Source organism: Ascaphus truei, chromosome 3, assembly GCF_040206685.1.
Source record: "Ascaphus truei isolate aAscTru1 chromosome 3, aAscTru1.hap1, whole genome shotgun sequence".
Classification (NCBI taxonomy): Eukaryota; Metazoa; Chordata; class Amphibia; order Anura; family Ascaphidae; genus Ascaphus; species Ascaphus truei.
In genome coordinates this window covers 226,314,179-226,333,065 of record NC_134485.1, presented here as the reverse complement: position 1 = coordinate 226,333,065, position 18,887 = coordinate 226,314,179, and the positions used below count along the sequence as shown (strand labels likewise).

General features: G+C 41.1%; 1 protein-coding gene across 5 annotated transcripts in view; it reads right to left on the bottom strand.

The window, feature by feature from the left end:
- Nucleotides 1-18,887, bottom strand: part of CFAP47 (cilia and flagella associated protein 47) — a 663,944-nt gene that overhangs the window by 497,542 nt on the left and 147,515 nt on the right. For all 5 annotated transcript variants that reach the window (XM_075590256.1, XM_075590258.1, XM_075590257.1 and 2 more), the window contains exons 23-27: nt 14,160-14,328; nt 10,253-10,353; nt 9,391-9,550; nt 6,902-7,100; nt 3,557-3,763 (exon numbers count right to left, since the gene is read on the bottom strand). In XM_075590256.1, coding sequence (XP_075446371.1) covers nt 3,557-3,763; nt 6,902-7,100; nt 9,391-9,550; nt 10,253-10,353; nt 14,160-14,328 — 836 coding nt within the window. The remainder of the gene's footprint in view (nt 1-3,556; nt 3,764-6,901; nt 7,101-9,390; nt 9,551-10,252; nt 10,354-14,159; nt 14,329-18,887) is intronic.

Below are 18,887 nucleotides of genomic sequence, written 5' to 3'. Positions count from 1 at the left end.
AAAGCAATTGTTCCACAAATACAAAAAAATCAAATATTGCCACCAGGATTACCTAAAAAAAAAATGCCACAAAGTCGTCTTGATGTTTCAGGTTTCTATTGGCCTGCCAGGGTGAGGGTAACCACACAATCAGTAAATATTTTGGTAAAAAGTGGGGCTACAGTAAGCTCTGATTCAGATTATGTGAAAAAATGAAAGGGATTGATTGCTGCTCAAACCTAATGAGTTTAAAGTAGAGATGGGCAGATTTTCCACCTAATTCCAAAGCGGGTTGGTTGATTGATTCCTTTAATCCAGGGATCAGTGCAAATGGAGGTGGAGGGTGTGTTTTCGACTTATCAACTCAATATACTGTAGTTCTTACGGAAATCCTTTTAGGAAGTGTGGGATGGGACTCATTTAAATATACTTTCCATAACCATGTGAATATCTCCCAGCCGGGGATCTCAGGTGTGCTCTTTTTTCAAAAAACACCAAAAAAAGAGTGATGGAAGCAAATATTTTATGTTGTGAAAAATAATAAAAACAAAATATTATCACATAAATCAATAAATAATGATAAAACAGGATAAATTGCCTGATTGATTGTTGAAGCCCAATTCAGGGGGATCTGTAGTCCCATGTCACTCTCCTGGGCGTCCTCTGTGGGTTCTTGGAATCCTGAGGAAAAGCTGTAGCTGATGTTTATCGCTGTACTGTCTCTCTGCTGAAGCGTTAATCCTCTGTGCGCCGGGCACCAAGGGCTCACACTCATTGCCGGGAGAACCTGCTGCTGCGGCAGGTGTGCTCCTCTCTCCGCTGGAACCCTGATGTGACGTCACTTCTTATAGTATCTGATTGACGACTCTGGGAAATCCCCTGGGCTGTGAACTGTGTCTAACCGACGTGAATGCAGACACTGCTGGAATGCAGAGTTTGTGAGTTGCAGGAACTTGCAGGTGGACCCTCTCAATCTTGGGGGTACAGCGTGCTTGTTCCAATGTTAATCCAACGCATTTCAGCACGAGGGTGCCTTCATCAGGGTGTTTTGAAAGGAGTGATAGTCACCCTACTTATACACCGGATGGGCAACAACCCCATATCAATCAATGTTTTTTTTTTTTCCCCTCAGAATTGTGGAGTATGTTAACCACTGTAAGGCTAAGGCCCCTCTCCCTCCGTCAGCGCGCCCGCACTGCAGACAGGCGGGGCGCTGACAGACACAGACCGCGATATGCGGTCTGTAGGGAGCGGGAGCCGGAGCGGGAGGTGGGCGGGAGTGGGAGGTTTGAGCGGGAGGGGGGGCGTGGTTTGAGCGGGAGGGGGGGCGTGGCTTGAGCAGAGGGACCCGCTACTCTCCCCCCCTCCCTCCCTCCACGGGCTCGGGCTGGCACTCATACACACACGCAGACACACACACACACACACAGACAGAGGCAGGCACTCACGCACTCAGACACACACATACACACACACGCAGGCACTCTCTCACACACACACACGCATGCACGCGGGCAGGCACTCATACACATACACACACACAGAGGCAGGCACTCACGCACTCAGGCACACACATACACAAACACAGATAGGCACTCAGACACACATACACACACACAGACAGGCACTCACGCTGCTTTCCCCCCACACCGCCCCGCTCCCCGAAGCCTCTCCTCCTCATTGGCTCACAGCCACACCACGTGACGCGTCAACGCTAGGGATCACCATTCTCTTGTATCCCGTAGCGGCTGACGCGTCACAGCGTGTAGTGAGCTGTGCAGCCAAGGGGGACCGGGACCGGCTCGGGAGGATTCCCCTGCTGGTGGGGAACTCGCGTGTGGCCGCCCGCGCCGCCGGGCCCCAGGTCTAAGGATACCTGCAGGGAACTAACTATTCACCTCAGTGTAGAGGAGGGGGAACATCACTCTATGGTGGACAGTGGTTCATGTCATGCATATAAGCTTAGTGTATTCAACAGAAACAATAAAACAATCTATTTCTTTTAAATTCTTATATTAAAAGATTCTAACCAGATGAATGGTAAGGGTTAAAACAGGCTAGGAGAAATGTCCTTTTCTTTGAAATATACATTTGGTCAGGTGAAATGAAAATAATAAATTTAAAAAAAAATAGTTTGACCAATAAAACATTTCCATAAACCATATTCAATCAAACATTATTATATCTCAATTTTATATATTAAACCTAGACAAAATCATTTAAAGTATAGAGTACAAACAGCTGGTTGCTGTACCAAACCCGGAGTACACATTAGATGTTTAAAACATAAACAAAACTTTAAATGCTTTATCAAACTGTCAAAAAACCTCTGATCACTCAGATCAGGTTGCTTATGGGGAGTTGGAGGACAGGATCAGCTAAAAACTGGTTAAAAGCCCATCTAATCCAGTCAATGGGGGATTGTCGTCAACTTATTACTTTAAAAAATCCTAAAATGAGTATGCTGTCTAACCTAGGGGGACCGGAAATGGGGAGTACCTATTGGAATGCTAAAAGATCAAGCTCCTCATTCAGTCCCCCTAGTTGCATTGTTTGTACTTTAAAAATCCAATAGCTGGCGCAGTTTTAAGAATCTGTAACCTCTTGCTGTGCCCGTTTTAACACTCTCTATGCCTGTAACCACAAGTCCTTTGGGATCTTGATTGCATTTATAAACAAAAGTGTCTGGACACCCCATGTCCTATAAATCCTTTCACAATGTTGCGCATGTGCTCCAGGAACCTTCCCCTCAGGGGTCTCTTGGTGCGGCCTATATATTGTAGGCCGCAACTACAGGTTAAAAGATACACAACGTAGGTTGTGTTGCAATTGATAAAGTGTTTAAGGTGAATAACTTCATTGGTGACACTTGATGTAAAATTGTTATTGATATGTCTGCAGGTAATGCAACCGTTTCGTCCACACTTATAGCATCCTATGGGTTGAACCGGGAGCCATGTTTCCCTGCGTGCTTTGATCTTTCATTTTGTATATGTTTTTTAGGTAGCACACTCGGGGCAAGTAAGTTCTTTAGGCTTTTAGCTTTTTTTAAAACAACTGCTGGCTTCTCTTCAAGTTTATTTTTCAAGATAGGGTTATTAAGTAAAATGGCCAGAGTTTTTGTATGATTTTTTTGAGATTCTATGCTGCCCTATTGTGTTTTGTAATAACAATACAGTTTTCATAAGCTTGAATGATACGTTTCTCTTCTGGTATTATTTTCGATAATTCTCTCCTGACCGTCTCTGGATGTACATTTTTGTCACGGCGTAATCAAATTGTTGAATATTTTAGACATTGTAGTTTTGATAGAAAGTGGGATTCTAAACGGTAGTCTTGTCACTGGAATCCTCTTAAAATACAGATTGATGGCTCTTTTAATAATTACACAGATATGGTGGGGAAAATATGGGGACAAAAAAGGAGTTACGTTTTGCTAGGGAAGTTTTTTTTTATTATTCTGTTTAATTTTTTTTAACTAATTTGCAAAGATCAAAATTCTTCTTTGTGATACAAAATAAATGTTATACTGTAAGAACGATCTTGAGTGAGAAAGAAAAGGGCGGGGGGGACTTACTGGTTGTTGTCCTCATCAGTGAATAATAGATCAACCAAGCAAGAAACGGGATTGGAAGATTTGAAGTTGATTTGACAGACAAGTCCTTCATTCATGTCCCCAGAGCTGGCAATAGTCTGTCCATTTGGAAACAGGACTGAAAAAGGCTTAGCCCGGTCACCATTTTCAAGTTCCACCTCTGGAATTTCAACTTTTAACACAGATGCCCTTTGTAAAAAAGAATCAATGGCAACAATGTAAATTCCAAAAGCAGCATATAAATAATCCTAATGTGTGTTGCAACTAGGGTTGGGTAATAACAATAACTTCCACGATAATGATATCAATACATTTATCGCGATAAATACTTGTTAAAATAAAAGTCCGAAAATGTTCTAGTAAATCTAAATAAAATGTTTTATCAAAAGGAATACATGTTCTTTAGATTTGCTAGAACAAAGTGTCCATCATTTCCAGTCCTTTCTATATCTGCACTCCCCTTTTCTCACCTACACTGCTTCCACACCCTAAAATCCCCCCATTCATCCCCCTCTCTTATCCCATCTCTCTCACCCTTAGATACTCCCTCCATTTAAAAAAACACATGTAATTTCTAAAATGTTAAAAAATACATCAAACATATTTTTCAACAACTCATATGAAAATTTATTTCTTTTGAGAACAAATTTTCTTAAGAATTGTTGAAAAATATGTTAAAACGGAGACAGTATCTAAAGGTGTATCTAAGAGTGATGTTAATAAGAGGTGGGAGTCAAAATGGTATAAGAGGTAAGGAACAGAGGAGTTAAGATGGGATGTGAGGGGGTTAAGAGTTCCAGGAGGGGGAGGGGTTTAAGAGTTTCAGGGGGGATGGGGAAGAAATGGGGGGTTAAGAGTTCAAGTATTGTATTGTATGTCTTTATTTATATAGCGCCATTAATGTACATAGCGCTTCACAGTAGTAATACACAGGGTAATCAAATAAATAACAGATAATATAAATAACAGGTCATGGGAATAAGTGATTCAGATATAAAAGTAACATTAAGGAAGAGGAGTCCCTGCCCCGAGGAGCTTACAATCTAATTGGTAGGTAAGGAGAACGTACAGAGACAGTAGGAGGGCATTCTGGTAAGTGCACCTGCAGGGGGCCTAGATTTATGTATCATGTGTCTGGTATTATCCACAGTGCTATTAATATGCTTCTTTAAGCAAGTGTGTCTTAAGGTGGGTCTTAAAGGTGGATACAGAGGGTGCGAGTCGGGTATTGAGTGGAAAGGGCATTCCAGAGGTGCGGGGCAGCCAGCGAAAAAGGTTTAAGGTGGGAGAGGGCTTTACATACAAAGGGGGTAGAAAGAAGACATCCTTGAGAAGAACGCAAGAGTCGGGATGGTGCATAACGACAAATTAGGGCTGAGATGTAAGGAGGGGCAGAAGAGTGTTAAGCTTTAAAAGTGAGGAGGAGAATTGAGTGTGAGATGCGGGATTTGATCGAAAGCCAGGAGAGGGATATCAGGAGGGGAGACGCGGAGACAGATTTAGGAAAGAGCAGAGCGATTCTGGCAGCAGCGTTAAGGATAAATTGTAAGGGAGACAGGTGAGAGGCAGGAAGGCCGGACAGCAGGAGGTTACAGTAATCAAGACGGGAGAGAGTGAGGGCCTGAGTCACAGTTTTAGCAGTCGAGCAACAGAGGAAAGGGTGTCTCTTTGTAATATTGTGGAGGAAAATGCGACAGGTTTTAGAAACGTTTTAATGTGAGAGGAGAATGTGAGAGAGGAGTCAAGTGTGACCCCAAAGCAGCATGCTTGGCCTACTGGGTGAATGATCGTACTTCCAAAAGTAATGTGGAAGGAGGTATTAGGGCCAGGTTTGGGAGGAAATATAAGGAGCTCTGTTTTTGCCATATGGAGTTTAAGGCGGCTGAGGGCCATCCAGGATAGTATAGCAGAGAGACATTCGAAACTTTGGTTTGTACAGCAGGTGTAAGGTCGGGGGTTGAAAAGTAAATTTGTGTGTCGTCAGCATAGAGGTGATATTTAAACCCAAGAGATGTTATTAGGTCACCTAGAGAGAGTGTGTACAGGGAAAAGAGAAGAGGTCCCAGGACAGAGCCCTGGGGTACCCCCACAGAGAGATCAATAGAGGAGGAGGAGGTGTTAGCAGAAGAGACACTGAAAGTACGATGGGAGAGGTAAGAGGAGATCCAGGATAGAGCTTTACCAAGAGTATGGAGAATGTGAAGGAGAAGAGGGTGGTCCACGGTGTCAAATGCTGCAGAGAGGTTCGATCAATATGAGCAGAGTGTAATGACCTCTGTCTTTGGCAGCATGGAGGTCATCAGTTATTTTAGTGAGGGCTGTTTCCGTCGAGTGAGCAGTGCGGAAGCCAGATTGTAGAGGGTCTAGGAGAACATAGGTGTTGAGAAAATGGAGCAAGACATTCAAGGAGTTTAGAGGCAAAAGGCAGGAGGGAGACGGTCGATAGTTAGAAAGACAGGTAGGGTCAAGCTTGCTGTTTTTGAGTAATGGTATAACTTTTGCATGTTTGAAGGAGGATGGAAAGGTACCAGAGTAGAGGGAGGAGTTAAAAATGTGTGTGAGCGTAGGGATTATAGTAGCAAGTGAGAAAAAGGGGGTGGTGGGGGGCTTACAAGAGGAGAAAGGGATTTAGGAGTCCCAGGGGAGAAGGGGATTTAGGAGCCTAAGGGGAGAGGAATGGGTTGAGAGTCCCAGAGGGGAGGGCAGGGTCAAAAGTCCGAGGGGAGTGAGGAAGGGGAAACAAGTTAGGAGAGGAGTTGTGACCTTTCTTGCTGCAAGGTGTCTCTGATGCTGTCTCTCCTGGAGCTGCCAGACACTCCTCCTCCCTCCCTCTCTCTCTGCAGTCAGAAAAGTTGCCCAAAAGAGAGGGAGGGGAGTTAGAGGAGTGTGGCTGAGTCTGACAGCTCCATGAGAGACTCCAGACGGTGCAGCGGCTAAGCTATTCCTCTGATCCCACAAGCCAGCACCAAGTAATATTGCGGTAATAAATCAGCTCACATATCGACTTACCATCAGTTTTTTTTACCGATGAACAGTATTATTATAGTACTGGTATATTACCCAACCCTAGTTGAAACAGAAAATAGTAATTGCAAATAAAACCACTATCTACGTATTAGTTGAAATTGACACTAAGATACGTTATTGCACTTTTAGCATATCAATTTATATTTCTAAATTCAATATTGTTTTACTAGTAGTCTACTATTCCAGACATGAAAAGCTATTTTATTTGTTATGAATATTTTATATTTTTGTTTTCTTTGCTTAGTAAAATATAGACAAACTAAATTATACATAAGTATACCATAGTGAGTTTTACAATACCTTGAAAAATCCATTGAAGTTATGTTAACAATTGCTTGGGCATCTGTATCCAAGGGTACAGGAGTTAGTATAACAAGTGGAGGATTGAAGACTAGCTTTTGTTTTTTGGCATTTCCAAACAAAAAGAGAGGTGTGAAATGATTGTCTGGATTATCATTGAGGATCACCGGAATATCAGCAGTGTACTTTCCAGGAGCAGCTGGTGAAAAAATTAAATCACATTAGTCAATATGTAAGAAAAAAAAGAAAAGGAACAGGCTATGCTATATATGTATAGCATGTGTCATGGACAAAAACTAGCACGATTCCTTCTGTCCTTAGGCATATAGTTGCATAGCTACATAGTAGATGAGGTTAAAAAAAGACATACGTCCATCAAGTTCAACCTACAGATGCAGCGGCCATTATTCGAACAAATCACGGCACCATTTTTGTGTGCTGCTTTACTCCATGCGGCATTAACGGCGCAAATCGCCCCAGGCACACGTGTTTATCGTGGTTGCTTTGTTTGAATGTCATGGATTGTGTGCAATTAAATGCATGAAATGAATGAATTGTAATGTGTACAGTACTGTGCTAATGTGTCAATGTCAGGTGTTTAAAAGCCAGAACACTAAAATGCCATTTTCTGTACTCGCGTCTAAAGGCGGTATGGTTGGAAGAAATTGCACACCATCACATGGGTATTCCGAGGTATACACTGCGTGGTGTTTCAATAACGGTCACTTCATCTGTATGCTAAATTTAGACAACAGATACTTTATCCTATATCTATACTTACTTATTGAGCCAGGAAAACAAAAAACCCCAGTGTCATATCATCCATATCATCCAATGATATCATAGGGGAAAAATAAATTCCTTCCTCACTCCAACAATTAGCAATTAGATTACTCCCTGGATCAACATTCTTCCCATGTTTACTTAATTGATATATCCCTATATACCTTTCTTTTCTAAAAAGATGTCCAACTTTTTTTGAACATATCTATTGTATCTGCCATCACAGGCTCCATGGGTAATTAATTCCACATTTTAACTGCCCTTGCTGTAAAGAACCCTTTCCTTTGTTGCTGGTGAAATCTCCTTTCCTCCAACCTTAAGGGATGACCTTGTGTCCTTTGTACTGGCCTTGGGAAGAATAGTTCTTTTTAAAGTTCCTTGTACTGTCCCCGAATATATTTTATATAGTTATCATATTCCCTTTTAGATGCCTCTTTTCTAATGTAAATACATCTAATTTAGCTAGCCTGTTCTCATAAGTTAGATTGTCCATCCCCTTTATTAATTTGGTGGCTCTTCTCTGCACTCTCTCTAGTTCCATAATGTCTTTTCTATGGTGTGGTGACCAAAATTTTACTCCATATTCAAGGTGTGGTCTTACTAATGCTTTATAAAGGGGCATAATTATGTTTACTTCGTTTCCATTCATTACCCATTTAATGTAAGATAAGATCTTGTTTGCCTTTGCAGCTACTGCATGACCTTGGGCACTATTGCTAAGCCTGCTGTCTACAAGCACTCCTAAATTCTTCTCCATCAAGCATTCCCCCAATTTATCCCCATTTCATTTGTAAGTCGCCTGTTTATTCTTGCTTCCCAAATGCATAACCTTACATTTATCTGTATTACACCTCATCTGCCATTTACCTGCCCACGTTTCCAGTCTCTCCAAGTCCTTCTGGAGAGAAATTACATCCTGCTCTGATTCTACTACCTTACACAATTTAGTATCATCAGCAAAGATTGAGACTTTGCTCTCGATGCCAACCTCAAGGTCATTAATAAACAAGTTACAAAGCAAGGGTCCCAGTAACGATCCCTGAAGTACTCAATAGGGAGTAATCATATAGTTACTTAACTATGCTATTACACCTTGAATTTACAGCCCATGAACCATATGGTGTCTTCCCGAACTGGAAAGTGTCTTGTGGAATAGCACTGTTTAATAATTATAGGCCATCATATTTTTAAATTAATCAATTTTGTGTCTGCCATATTCTAGTGGCAAGTTACCCTATTGGTCATCAGTGAAAATAATATTGTTGCTACTATGACAAGAACCTTCCATTTGTTACCATGTTAACTATATTACTGTCTTTCATTCCACTAAAATGAACTGTGTTGTATAATATGTTGCAAGTGGAATAGTTAGTATATTTATAATGTTATACAGACATATGTCTAGAGATCTCATACTGTAGAATGGGAGGAGCCACAGGATATAATGTGTGTGAACAAAATGTATTGGTTGAGAAAAGAAAGTCAGCTTGTTAGGTTTATCAAAAGAGCTTTGCTACTGATATAGACTTGAGCTCCTCTCCTGTGTTTTTATGTGGTAATGTGTATGTTGTGTGCACTTACAAGGCCTTGGCTTTTATCTAGTTTTGCAAACAGACTTATTATTATTTCAGAGCTTTGTTACAATATTTTAAGATGTACAGATCAAAATGAACAAAATTGTTTTCAAACGATGTTTAGTTACTTACAAGGGCAGAAGTAAACAGTGACACTATTTATTTGGCCTGGTTCAAGAATGCCTGAACATTTGCTGAACTTAAATATTCCATCGTCTACAGTCTTCCCAACCTGATCAAGATCGAACTTCCATGTCACATTTTGCTTTGAGGCGTTGCTTAATTCAATTTTCTAAACAGAAAGTGATATAAAGACAAGGTCGCACATTTTAAGCACAAAGATCACATAGATGTAGTCTCTTTCAAATGAATGCAACACTAATAACTATCAATAATGTTCTACTTTATCCAATGAAAAAAGTAGACATTATTGTTTCTTTGCACTTAACATCGAACAATGAATTTGAAAAAAATGCTCTTTTAATGCCTTTTACAATTGATTTCTTCTTTACAGTATTGCCACATCAATACATCCAATGACGGCGGTGAGAGAAACATTAGAAACTTATGCACAAAGTTTTGCCAATCTGCTCTTTACATTGACTAGTATTGATCTCTATGGGTACTGAGGTTTTAAAGTTCATTTACAGGAGTTTTAAAACACAGTACCATGCCTATGGGTTTGCAAAGAAAAAACAGGAATTAGCAACCTATTGAGTACACAAGCATTTTCATGCAAAGCATACATGCAATTTATCAAAATAGCAACTGAAAAGAAATTCATGTTTCATTAAGAAAAAATGTTGTAAAAATAAGTAACTTTAATATGTCTAAATCCCACCCTATCAATATTGCAGTATAACATACAGTAGGTCAAATGAAGCTGTAGGCAATTCTGCTAGGGTAATTATTCATACTATTGGAATTGTGATAATCATAACAAACTGCAATACTATTATTACTACTCCTAATATATTGTAAATAAGATATTTACCTGTGAGCACAGAGACTTGTCTGCAATTTTCAATTCAAAAGGTCCGGAGGGCAGTTCAAATTCTAACTTAGTAGTGTTAAATCTGAGCAGCTGCTGCAAAACTAGGAAAATACGAACATTCATATGAGGTGCTGACTGTTTAATTAGATATATGATAGATACAAAATATATATATATATATTATAGATAGATAGTTACGATAGATAGTTACGATAGATAGCTACGATAGATAGTTACGATAGATAGATAGTTACGATAGATAGACAGATAGTTACGATAGATAGATAGTTACGATAGATAGATAGATAGTTAAGATAGATAGATAGTTACGATAGATAGATAGTTACAATAGATAGATAGATAGTTACAATAGATAGATAGATAGTTACGATAGATAGATAGAAAGTTACGATAGATAGTTACGATAGATAGATAGAATAACAGACATTCATGCTTTTTCTTTATCATAGTTCATATATATGTATACATTTAACAAATGTATTTTATTAAATATAAATTACATTTGCATTAATTGACAAGGAGGCATAGAGGAGGTTAACCAATGTAAGTTTAATTCCCTGTACTGTATTATTTGTGAAACGCGGAGTACACTTTTGGCGCTATAGAAATAAAGATATACATATGTAAGTGTTCTTGTAGTTTTATATTAAAATGGTTTAGTCAATCTTATGTGTCTTACTTTTTCCAATGAATATTGCTTTAGCTATAGAAGTTGTTAAGACACATAAACAAAACCTGTTCTGTTAAATATTTTTCTGCTAATTTAAATGTACCGTACACACACAAATTGCCACCCCAAAAAAATGCTGCCCCAGGCCTAGTCAGCTCTATGTGAAATCTGCCCCTGGCTATATCTAGTGAGTATATTTCACTTGTGAAAGACCTATGGGTCGAAATGTTGTGCATTGGCTTTAATAAATTAGATTAACTAAAATCCGAATGCGCCTTGTGTTGCTTCTCTCTACTGTATTCATTGGATTTACTGCAGGCTATCCTTCAAACACAAGATCACCGGTAATTGTATTGCTATTATTGTTTTTTTTATTGGTGTGCAGCATTTGTCTTTATTTTTATACCTAGTGAGCAACAGCTATACTTTATTATAGTGGAGTGTACCTTGATTATCTGGAAAAAGACTTTTCCCTGTGCCTTTATATTCAACTTTGCTAATTATGCCATCAGCATTGTTTAAAATAAAATGATAATAAAGAAATACTGAAGTAAGACAAATATTTGCTCAAACTGAAGTACTACATCAAAACACCCAAATTCAATACCACAATATTACCATTACTAGCATGGGCGTCCGCAGAATTTTTTTCGGGGGGGGGGGGGCATAATTTATAACCGCAGCGCAATGTCGGTCCCGGCTGCGGCACAGATTGTCCCGACTTGGGAGTGAGACGGCTTTCATTGGTAGGTAGTGTTACCAATGAGAGCCGCATCACTCCTGAGTGCTACCAATGACAGTGCGCTGCGCTTCCTCCTGCGTAGCAGCATAGGCTAGCCTACCGCGGCGCCAGGGGCACCCACCCACATCCGTCCCGGTCCACCCACCTCCGTCCCGGTCCACCCAGTGTCTGTTTTTGGCGTTTATAGCGCCGTTAACGTACTGTACGGCGCCATAAATGCCAAAAACAGCCCAGGACTGCGAGTGATCCAGGCAGAGCCGCCAACAGAAATCATGGGGCCCAGGCGCCCCCCCCCCCCCCGAACCCATAGCGCACCTACCACGAAAAAATATCTTTTAGAGCGCAACTTTTACTTAACTGTTTTCTTATTGTGATACATAATAAAACATTACAATGCAACCTGTTTATTTTTATATTTTCAACAAAAGACATGTGTCTGCCTGCCTGGGTGGGTGAGTGGGTGAATGACAGTAGAATGACAGTGGGTGAGTGGGTGAGTGGGTGAATGACAGTGGGTGGGTGAATGATAGTGGGTGGGTGAATGACGGTGGGTCGGTGGGTGAATGACAATGGGTGGGTGAATGACGGTTGAATGACGGTGGGTGGGATAATGACGGTAGGTGGGTGGATGAATGATGGTGGGTGGGTGGATGAATGATGGTGGGTGGGTGGGTGGGTGGATGAATGATGGTGGGTGGGCGGGTGAATGACAGTGAGTGGGTGGATGGGTGAATGACAGTGGGTGAATGACAGTGGGTGAATGACAGTGGGTGAATGACAGTGGGTGGGTGAATGTTGAATGTGGGTGGGTGAATGACGGTGGGAGAGAGTGACTGGGTGACAGTGACTGGGTGGGTGGGTGACAGTGACTGGGTGGGTGGGAGACAGTGACTGGGTGGGTGGGAGACAGTGGGTGGGTGGGAGACAGTGGGTGGGTGGGAGACAGTGACTGGGTGGGACAGTGACTTGACAGTGACTGGGTGGGTGACAGTGACAGTCAGTGACTGGGTGGGTGACAGTGACAGAGGTTGACGTTGACAGTGGGTAATGGTGACAGTGGGTAACGGTGACAGTGGATGACAGTGACAGTGGGTGACGGTGACAGTGGGTTATGGTGACAGTGGGTGACAGTGACTGGGTGGGGTGACTTACCTTGACCGGGTGGGTGCAGCTTGTCGCCGGACGCTTCCCCCTCCTGCCCCCGATATCCCCTTCTGCCCCCGATATCCCCGCGGCAGCTGCCAGGGACGGGAGGTGGGCTTGGGGAGGGGCACGGGAGGTGGGCTGGGGGGGGCAAGGCCATGGGAGGTGGGCCGGGGGGCACGTGGGAGGTGGGTGCGCGGGAAGCTGGCCAAGGGGGGGAAGCGGGCTGCAGAGGAGCTGGTACTTCCCCCTTCATCCCACGTTGGGAGCGGGAGGGGGAGCGGGCCGCAGAGGAGCTTGGCTTGTACTTACCCCTCCGTCCCACTTTGGGAGCGGGGGGAAGCGGGCCCTGCTTGCCCTGCGCAAGCGCGCCGGGACCGCAGGAAATCGGCGCCATTTTTTTAAACTTTTTTTTTTAAATGTATTTAATTAACTGGTGCCCGGCCGCGCAGGGGGCCCGGCCTGACCCACGGGGCCCTGGAAGCAGTACCCTTTGTCCCCCCTGTGCCCCCCCTGTTTGCGGCCCATGATTACTAGTTCCTACAAATCTCCTTCTCTTCACTCCAGATTGAAGAAACAATGCCGGTCATTAAACACTCCCATTTAAAGCAGCAGTTCAAGCAATATCCTACGTGTGTTTTTTTTTTTATTTATTTTTTTTAAATAAATCAGTTCTGTACTATGAGCAAATACTTGCAGCATTTAAAAACAAAAAAAAAAAAGGATGTTTTAAAGACATTTTTAATGTTTCTAATGTAGGAAGCATTTCCAAAGTGACAGCCCCCTTCCCCTTCTGATAGGCTCTGGCTCTTGAGCCCCCACCCCCCTCTCTAGCAGTGCACCAATTGTATCTAGTAACTGCCCAGTCAATCATATTCCAGGACTACATAGCCCAGAATGCTGTGCAAGAACTGAATTAAATAAACCTGGAGCAAGCAATTGATTACAGGATAACGGATCGATCTGCAGCTTAGCTAATCACTTGTCAGTGTGCAGATTGTATTGATATACATATTGAATGGGGGGAAAATATATATATATTTTTTTTAAAACAGCAGCTTGAACTGAAGCTTTAACTTCTGTGTTTACTCTTGGTTTCCACATCATAATTCAAGTTTAAGTCTGCACATGTGCCCATTAGGCCAAACAAACTGCTAATGGCACAATCCATCAGCTGTTTATGTTAACTTGAACAAGAAGTAGCCAGACTGCTACAGTATATCAGCTTCAATATCATAATGAAAATACCTTTAAGTATGTCCTATTTCTACCTGAACAGTGTGGATTTTGTTTGAAAAGAAGCCTATTAAGAGATTATTTTGTTTACATACCAGTTGCGCTCACTTTACATGTTGGTGTGATGACATTCACCATTTGGGGCCTTGGTACAACAATATGCTTTTCAGAATGGGTAGGTGTGACAGGTTCCGAGCTGTCAGCATGAGATAAGCCTCCAGTGAAATTAATATTTATTGGAAGTTGAAAGTCATATGCTGCCACCTACAGGAAAAAAAGCACATTTAACAATGTGTTGTATTACTGTAGCAGTTATTAAGTCTACATTAAATAATAGCAGTTAAAAATTGTTTTTCAAGTAAACAAACATATGGGTAACAATTTACTAACCGTTAAGTTAATACTTCAGACTTCATTTAATTAAATATAGATTTATTAGTCAGACATAATAGCTTCCACAATTCTCAATTAATTTATGTTATGTTAATTATGTTTTTTGTCTCCGAACAAGTAAGAAAATTATACTACGGACAATATAGGTACAGTGACTTGTTGCAAGTTAATCAAGGTCAGATGAATTTAAGCAACATATATTGATAGTTGGTCAATAAAAATTAGTTATAAATAATAACATTGGCATTTTAATAAAGTAAGACTTTCTCCGTATTATCCAGTGTTTTATGTATATATTATAATAATAATAGCATGTTCTTGTATAGCGCTGCTAATTTATGTAGCACTTTACAGAGACATCTTGCAGGCACATGTCCCTGCCCCGTGGAGCGTAAAATCTATTTTTTGGTGCCTGAGGCACAGGGAGATAAAGTGACTTGCCCAAGGTCACAAGGAGCCAACACCAGGAATTGAACCAAGTTCCGCTGCTTCAAACTCAGTGCCAGTCAGTGTCATTACTCACGGAGCGGCTCCTTCTCTTATATTGTGAATACTTTGTAGAAGCATACATAGATTGTTTAATTGTGTAAGTCAGAAAGAATGCTTTAACTGAAAGGGATGCAAAATTATGAGAAACTAAAAGTTTTTATATTTAGGGACTTGTTGCTATACAATACAAAGATACATTTTTTGAGCCATTCTAAACAGAAGTCTTTCAGTTCCACAGATACCTGTGACGCACTGCAAAATAATTATTCCATACTCTATTGTAGTACCTCTTTAGATAGTTAAAGCACTTAAATAAGTATTTAACATGTACAAATCATTTTTTTATATAGCAATGTGAAATATTTAATAAAGAAGTTAAACAAACGTCAATAGCTTGATTTACTGTACTAAAAAAGCGCAGTGTTGTGTATGCGATCGCGGTCCCCCTGAATGAGATTTCATCAAGCAAAAGTGCTTATTCCGTTATGTAAATCTAGCCAAGTATGTTTAAATAAAACAATGATAATTATTTGAGAAGGTGATTAAAAACATATAAAGTAAGGTTTTTAGGGTAGAAACCCCCTGCTGTCCACATGCATATAATGTAAAGCATAACAAGAGAATAAATATACACGATGACATTTTAAAGGAGAAAAAACAAATCTTATGCAAGCCTTTTAGGTATTCCTACAATCATATCAAATAACTCTAATTATGAATTAGCTACACCAAATGGCGAACTTACTTTTTTGCCGCCTGTAGGCATGGGCCCTCCGCAGCATATAAGTAAGTAGAGGATCCAGGGCACTTCGGATTTGCAAAAAATAATTTATTCTCTTTGTGGCACACACAACGTTTCAAACTTCAATCAGTTCTTTATCAAGTGACTGGCCTGTCACTTGCTAAAGAACTGATTGAAGTTCGAAACGTTGTGTGTGCCACTAAGAGAGTAAATTATTTTTTGCAAATCCGAAGTGTCCTGGATCTTCTACTTACTTATATGTATCCTGAGAATACACCAGAGCACCGGTACTTTAAACGCAAGTATATTGCTAACATTATAGCATTTAAGGTGTGCAAGACTAAAACCTCTGACCATATTAACCCTCCGCAGCATAGCCATGACATCACAGTGGCTTTTGATACCGCATTGTCAAGGGTCTCCATGACGATGTGATGCTACAGGAGGGGGCCTGCTCCAGAAAACATAAGATACTGTACACACACAAATTGCCTCCCCAAAAAATTGCTACCCGAGGCTATAGCCTAGTCAGCTCTATGTGAAAACTGCCCCTGGCTATACCTAGTAAGCAACAGCTATACTTTATTATAGTGGAGTTTACCTTGATTATTCTGGAAGAAAACCTTTCCCTGGTGCCTTTGCATTCAACTTTGCTAATTGTGCCATTAACATTTTTTTTTATACAATGATAATAAAGAAATACTGAAGTAAGATATCTGCAGGTTAAAACACTACTGTACTTATAAATACTAATGAGACAACCATGCACAAATAGTGTATCCATTATGTGTATGAGTTGATATGATTCCCAGGACTCATTATAATTAAATTCCAGTTATTCCAGTTAGTGTCCAAGATAATAAAGTACATCTAACAATGTGAAACGCCTGGTAGTGTCTTGCTTACACTTTTAAATTGTTTGAAAGAGGTATAAATGTTTCTTATAAGCAGAATACAATCATATTGTCTTTGAACATACAGTAAGAAATGTTCCTGCTGGTCCTCCTTCATTTCTGTGTAATAGTAGAAAGGGAGTGGAGCTTTGGATATATTTGTTAATGTCTCTTGAGACCCTACCGTATGATGCCTTGTTAAACAGCATGGCAGGACCACAGGAACTATCTTCGAAGACACTTCAGAGCATATTAAAGTAATGTGAGAACAGTATAGTGTAAGTAGTGTGAATTATTACAGTAACAAGCAACATTTAAAGTGCACTTGAGGCTATTTAAGTTTGCTGGCATGAATGTTAAAAAAATATTAATATAATGCAATCCTCATCTGATTTAAAAGTGCTCTTTGAGATACAGACCCAACCCTCTATCACCAACACCGCACACAGGAATGAGCAATAACCCTATTTGCCAAATATGGCTAACAGCACTTTTGCTCAATCAAATATACAGTACAATGCTATAAAATGCAATACTAATGACAATCTATATACAGTGTATATACAGTATATATATATATATATATATATATATATATAAAACTCAAACGATGTTTGTCTGTGAGTTTGTGTGCTTTCTGATTGATTGGCGCCCACCCACGGCTCTCGCTCTCATTGGCCTGCGGGGTGGGGTTACATCATGGCCAGGGCTACGCAGGCCGTGAGACTCACAGCACCCTCACACCGCGTGTGCCTCTGACTGAGTGGCTACCCACACGCCATGCACCGCCTGCGCACCGAGATTAGTGACCGCTCACACCCTAGCGGCGCCGCCACCGCCAGCCCACACTCACCACCCACCGCCTCACACCCGCTCACACCTTAGCGGGACCGCCAGCCTGCACTCACCACCCACCCGCCGCCCGCACTCACCACCCACCCACCGCCTCACACCCTAGCGGGACTGCCACCACCAGCACGCACTCACCACCCACCCGCACTCACCACCCACCAACCGCCTCACACCATAGCGGGGCCGCCAGCCCGCACTCACCACCCACCCGCCGCCCAAAATCACCAGCCACATGCCGCCTCACACCCAGCCCGCACTAACCACACACCTGCCGCCCAAACTCACCAGCCACCCGCCGCCTCACACCCGCTCACACCATAGTTGGGGTTGTGTTTGCCTGCACTCCCCAGGGACCCCCCCTACTTTTGCTGTGGATGTTTGCTGGACCTCTGCTGGACATTACATTGTGTGACTCTTTTGCTTTTCGTGCCACTACAAGACCCTTCTGAGGACTTACATGTTCATTGTTACATTGGTGACCTGCATGTATATATTGCTCATTGGTTTCTAATTTTGGTTACCATACATAATTCTATGCCTCATTGTTGATGATTAGAGTGGTATTGCATTGGTAGTTATTTAGATAATTTTTCAGCTGTATCTAGGTCTCAGCATTCAGCATTCTTTTAGAGATCTACTTTTTGACCGGCCGGTCTCATACCATATGAGTAGTCAATACTTTGTTTTTTCTGCTCTACATTACATATGGTTCTAGTGTCATCTTTTTGACCACATTATATCTCTACAGACTCCTCACTTGTACAGGTTATAATTCATGTTGCAGGGGTTCTTTGGGGACTCTTTTAAATGTTGGTGTTTTCCATGTTTTTCTATAAATAAATCAATTTATTATTAGTTTTTGCTTGAGTGCTTTTAGTGGGACACATTTATATTCTTTGGTATACTTTGGTATATATATATATATATATATATATATATATATATATATATAAATATATATATATATATATATATATATATATATATATATATATATAAATAAAGCAGAAAATAGCCGTGTTAGTCTAGTTGCGATAGTGCAGAATAAATGAGTTCTTCAGTATTAGGTGATACCTTTTTTATTGGACTAACAATTTATGTCATAGGACAAGCTTTCGAGAGTTCTCCTCTCTTCTTCAGGACAGGCAGATTTACACAGGAATCAATGGCTAAAACAGTGTATAGAGAGAGAGGAAAAAAAACAGATATTTACTGTAGATAAGGTAGGGTGTTAAGTGTTTGAAGCCAGGAGACAGTGTCAAAGAAAGGTGGGGAGGGGAAGGGATGCTGGGAGGGGGGGGGGGGAGAGAAAGTGTGGATAAGAGTTGAGGCAAGCAGGATAATTACAGACAATTTTGGTAGGGTGTGAGAAAACCCATGTCCACATTAAGTCCTTTGGTTTTGGTGTCAAAGAGTCTTATCATTCTGAGCTCAAATGTTTTCCGTTCTTGGGT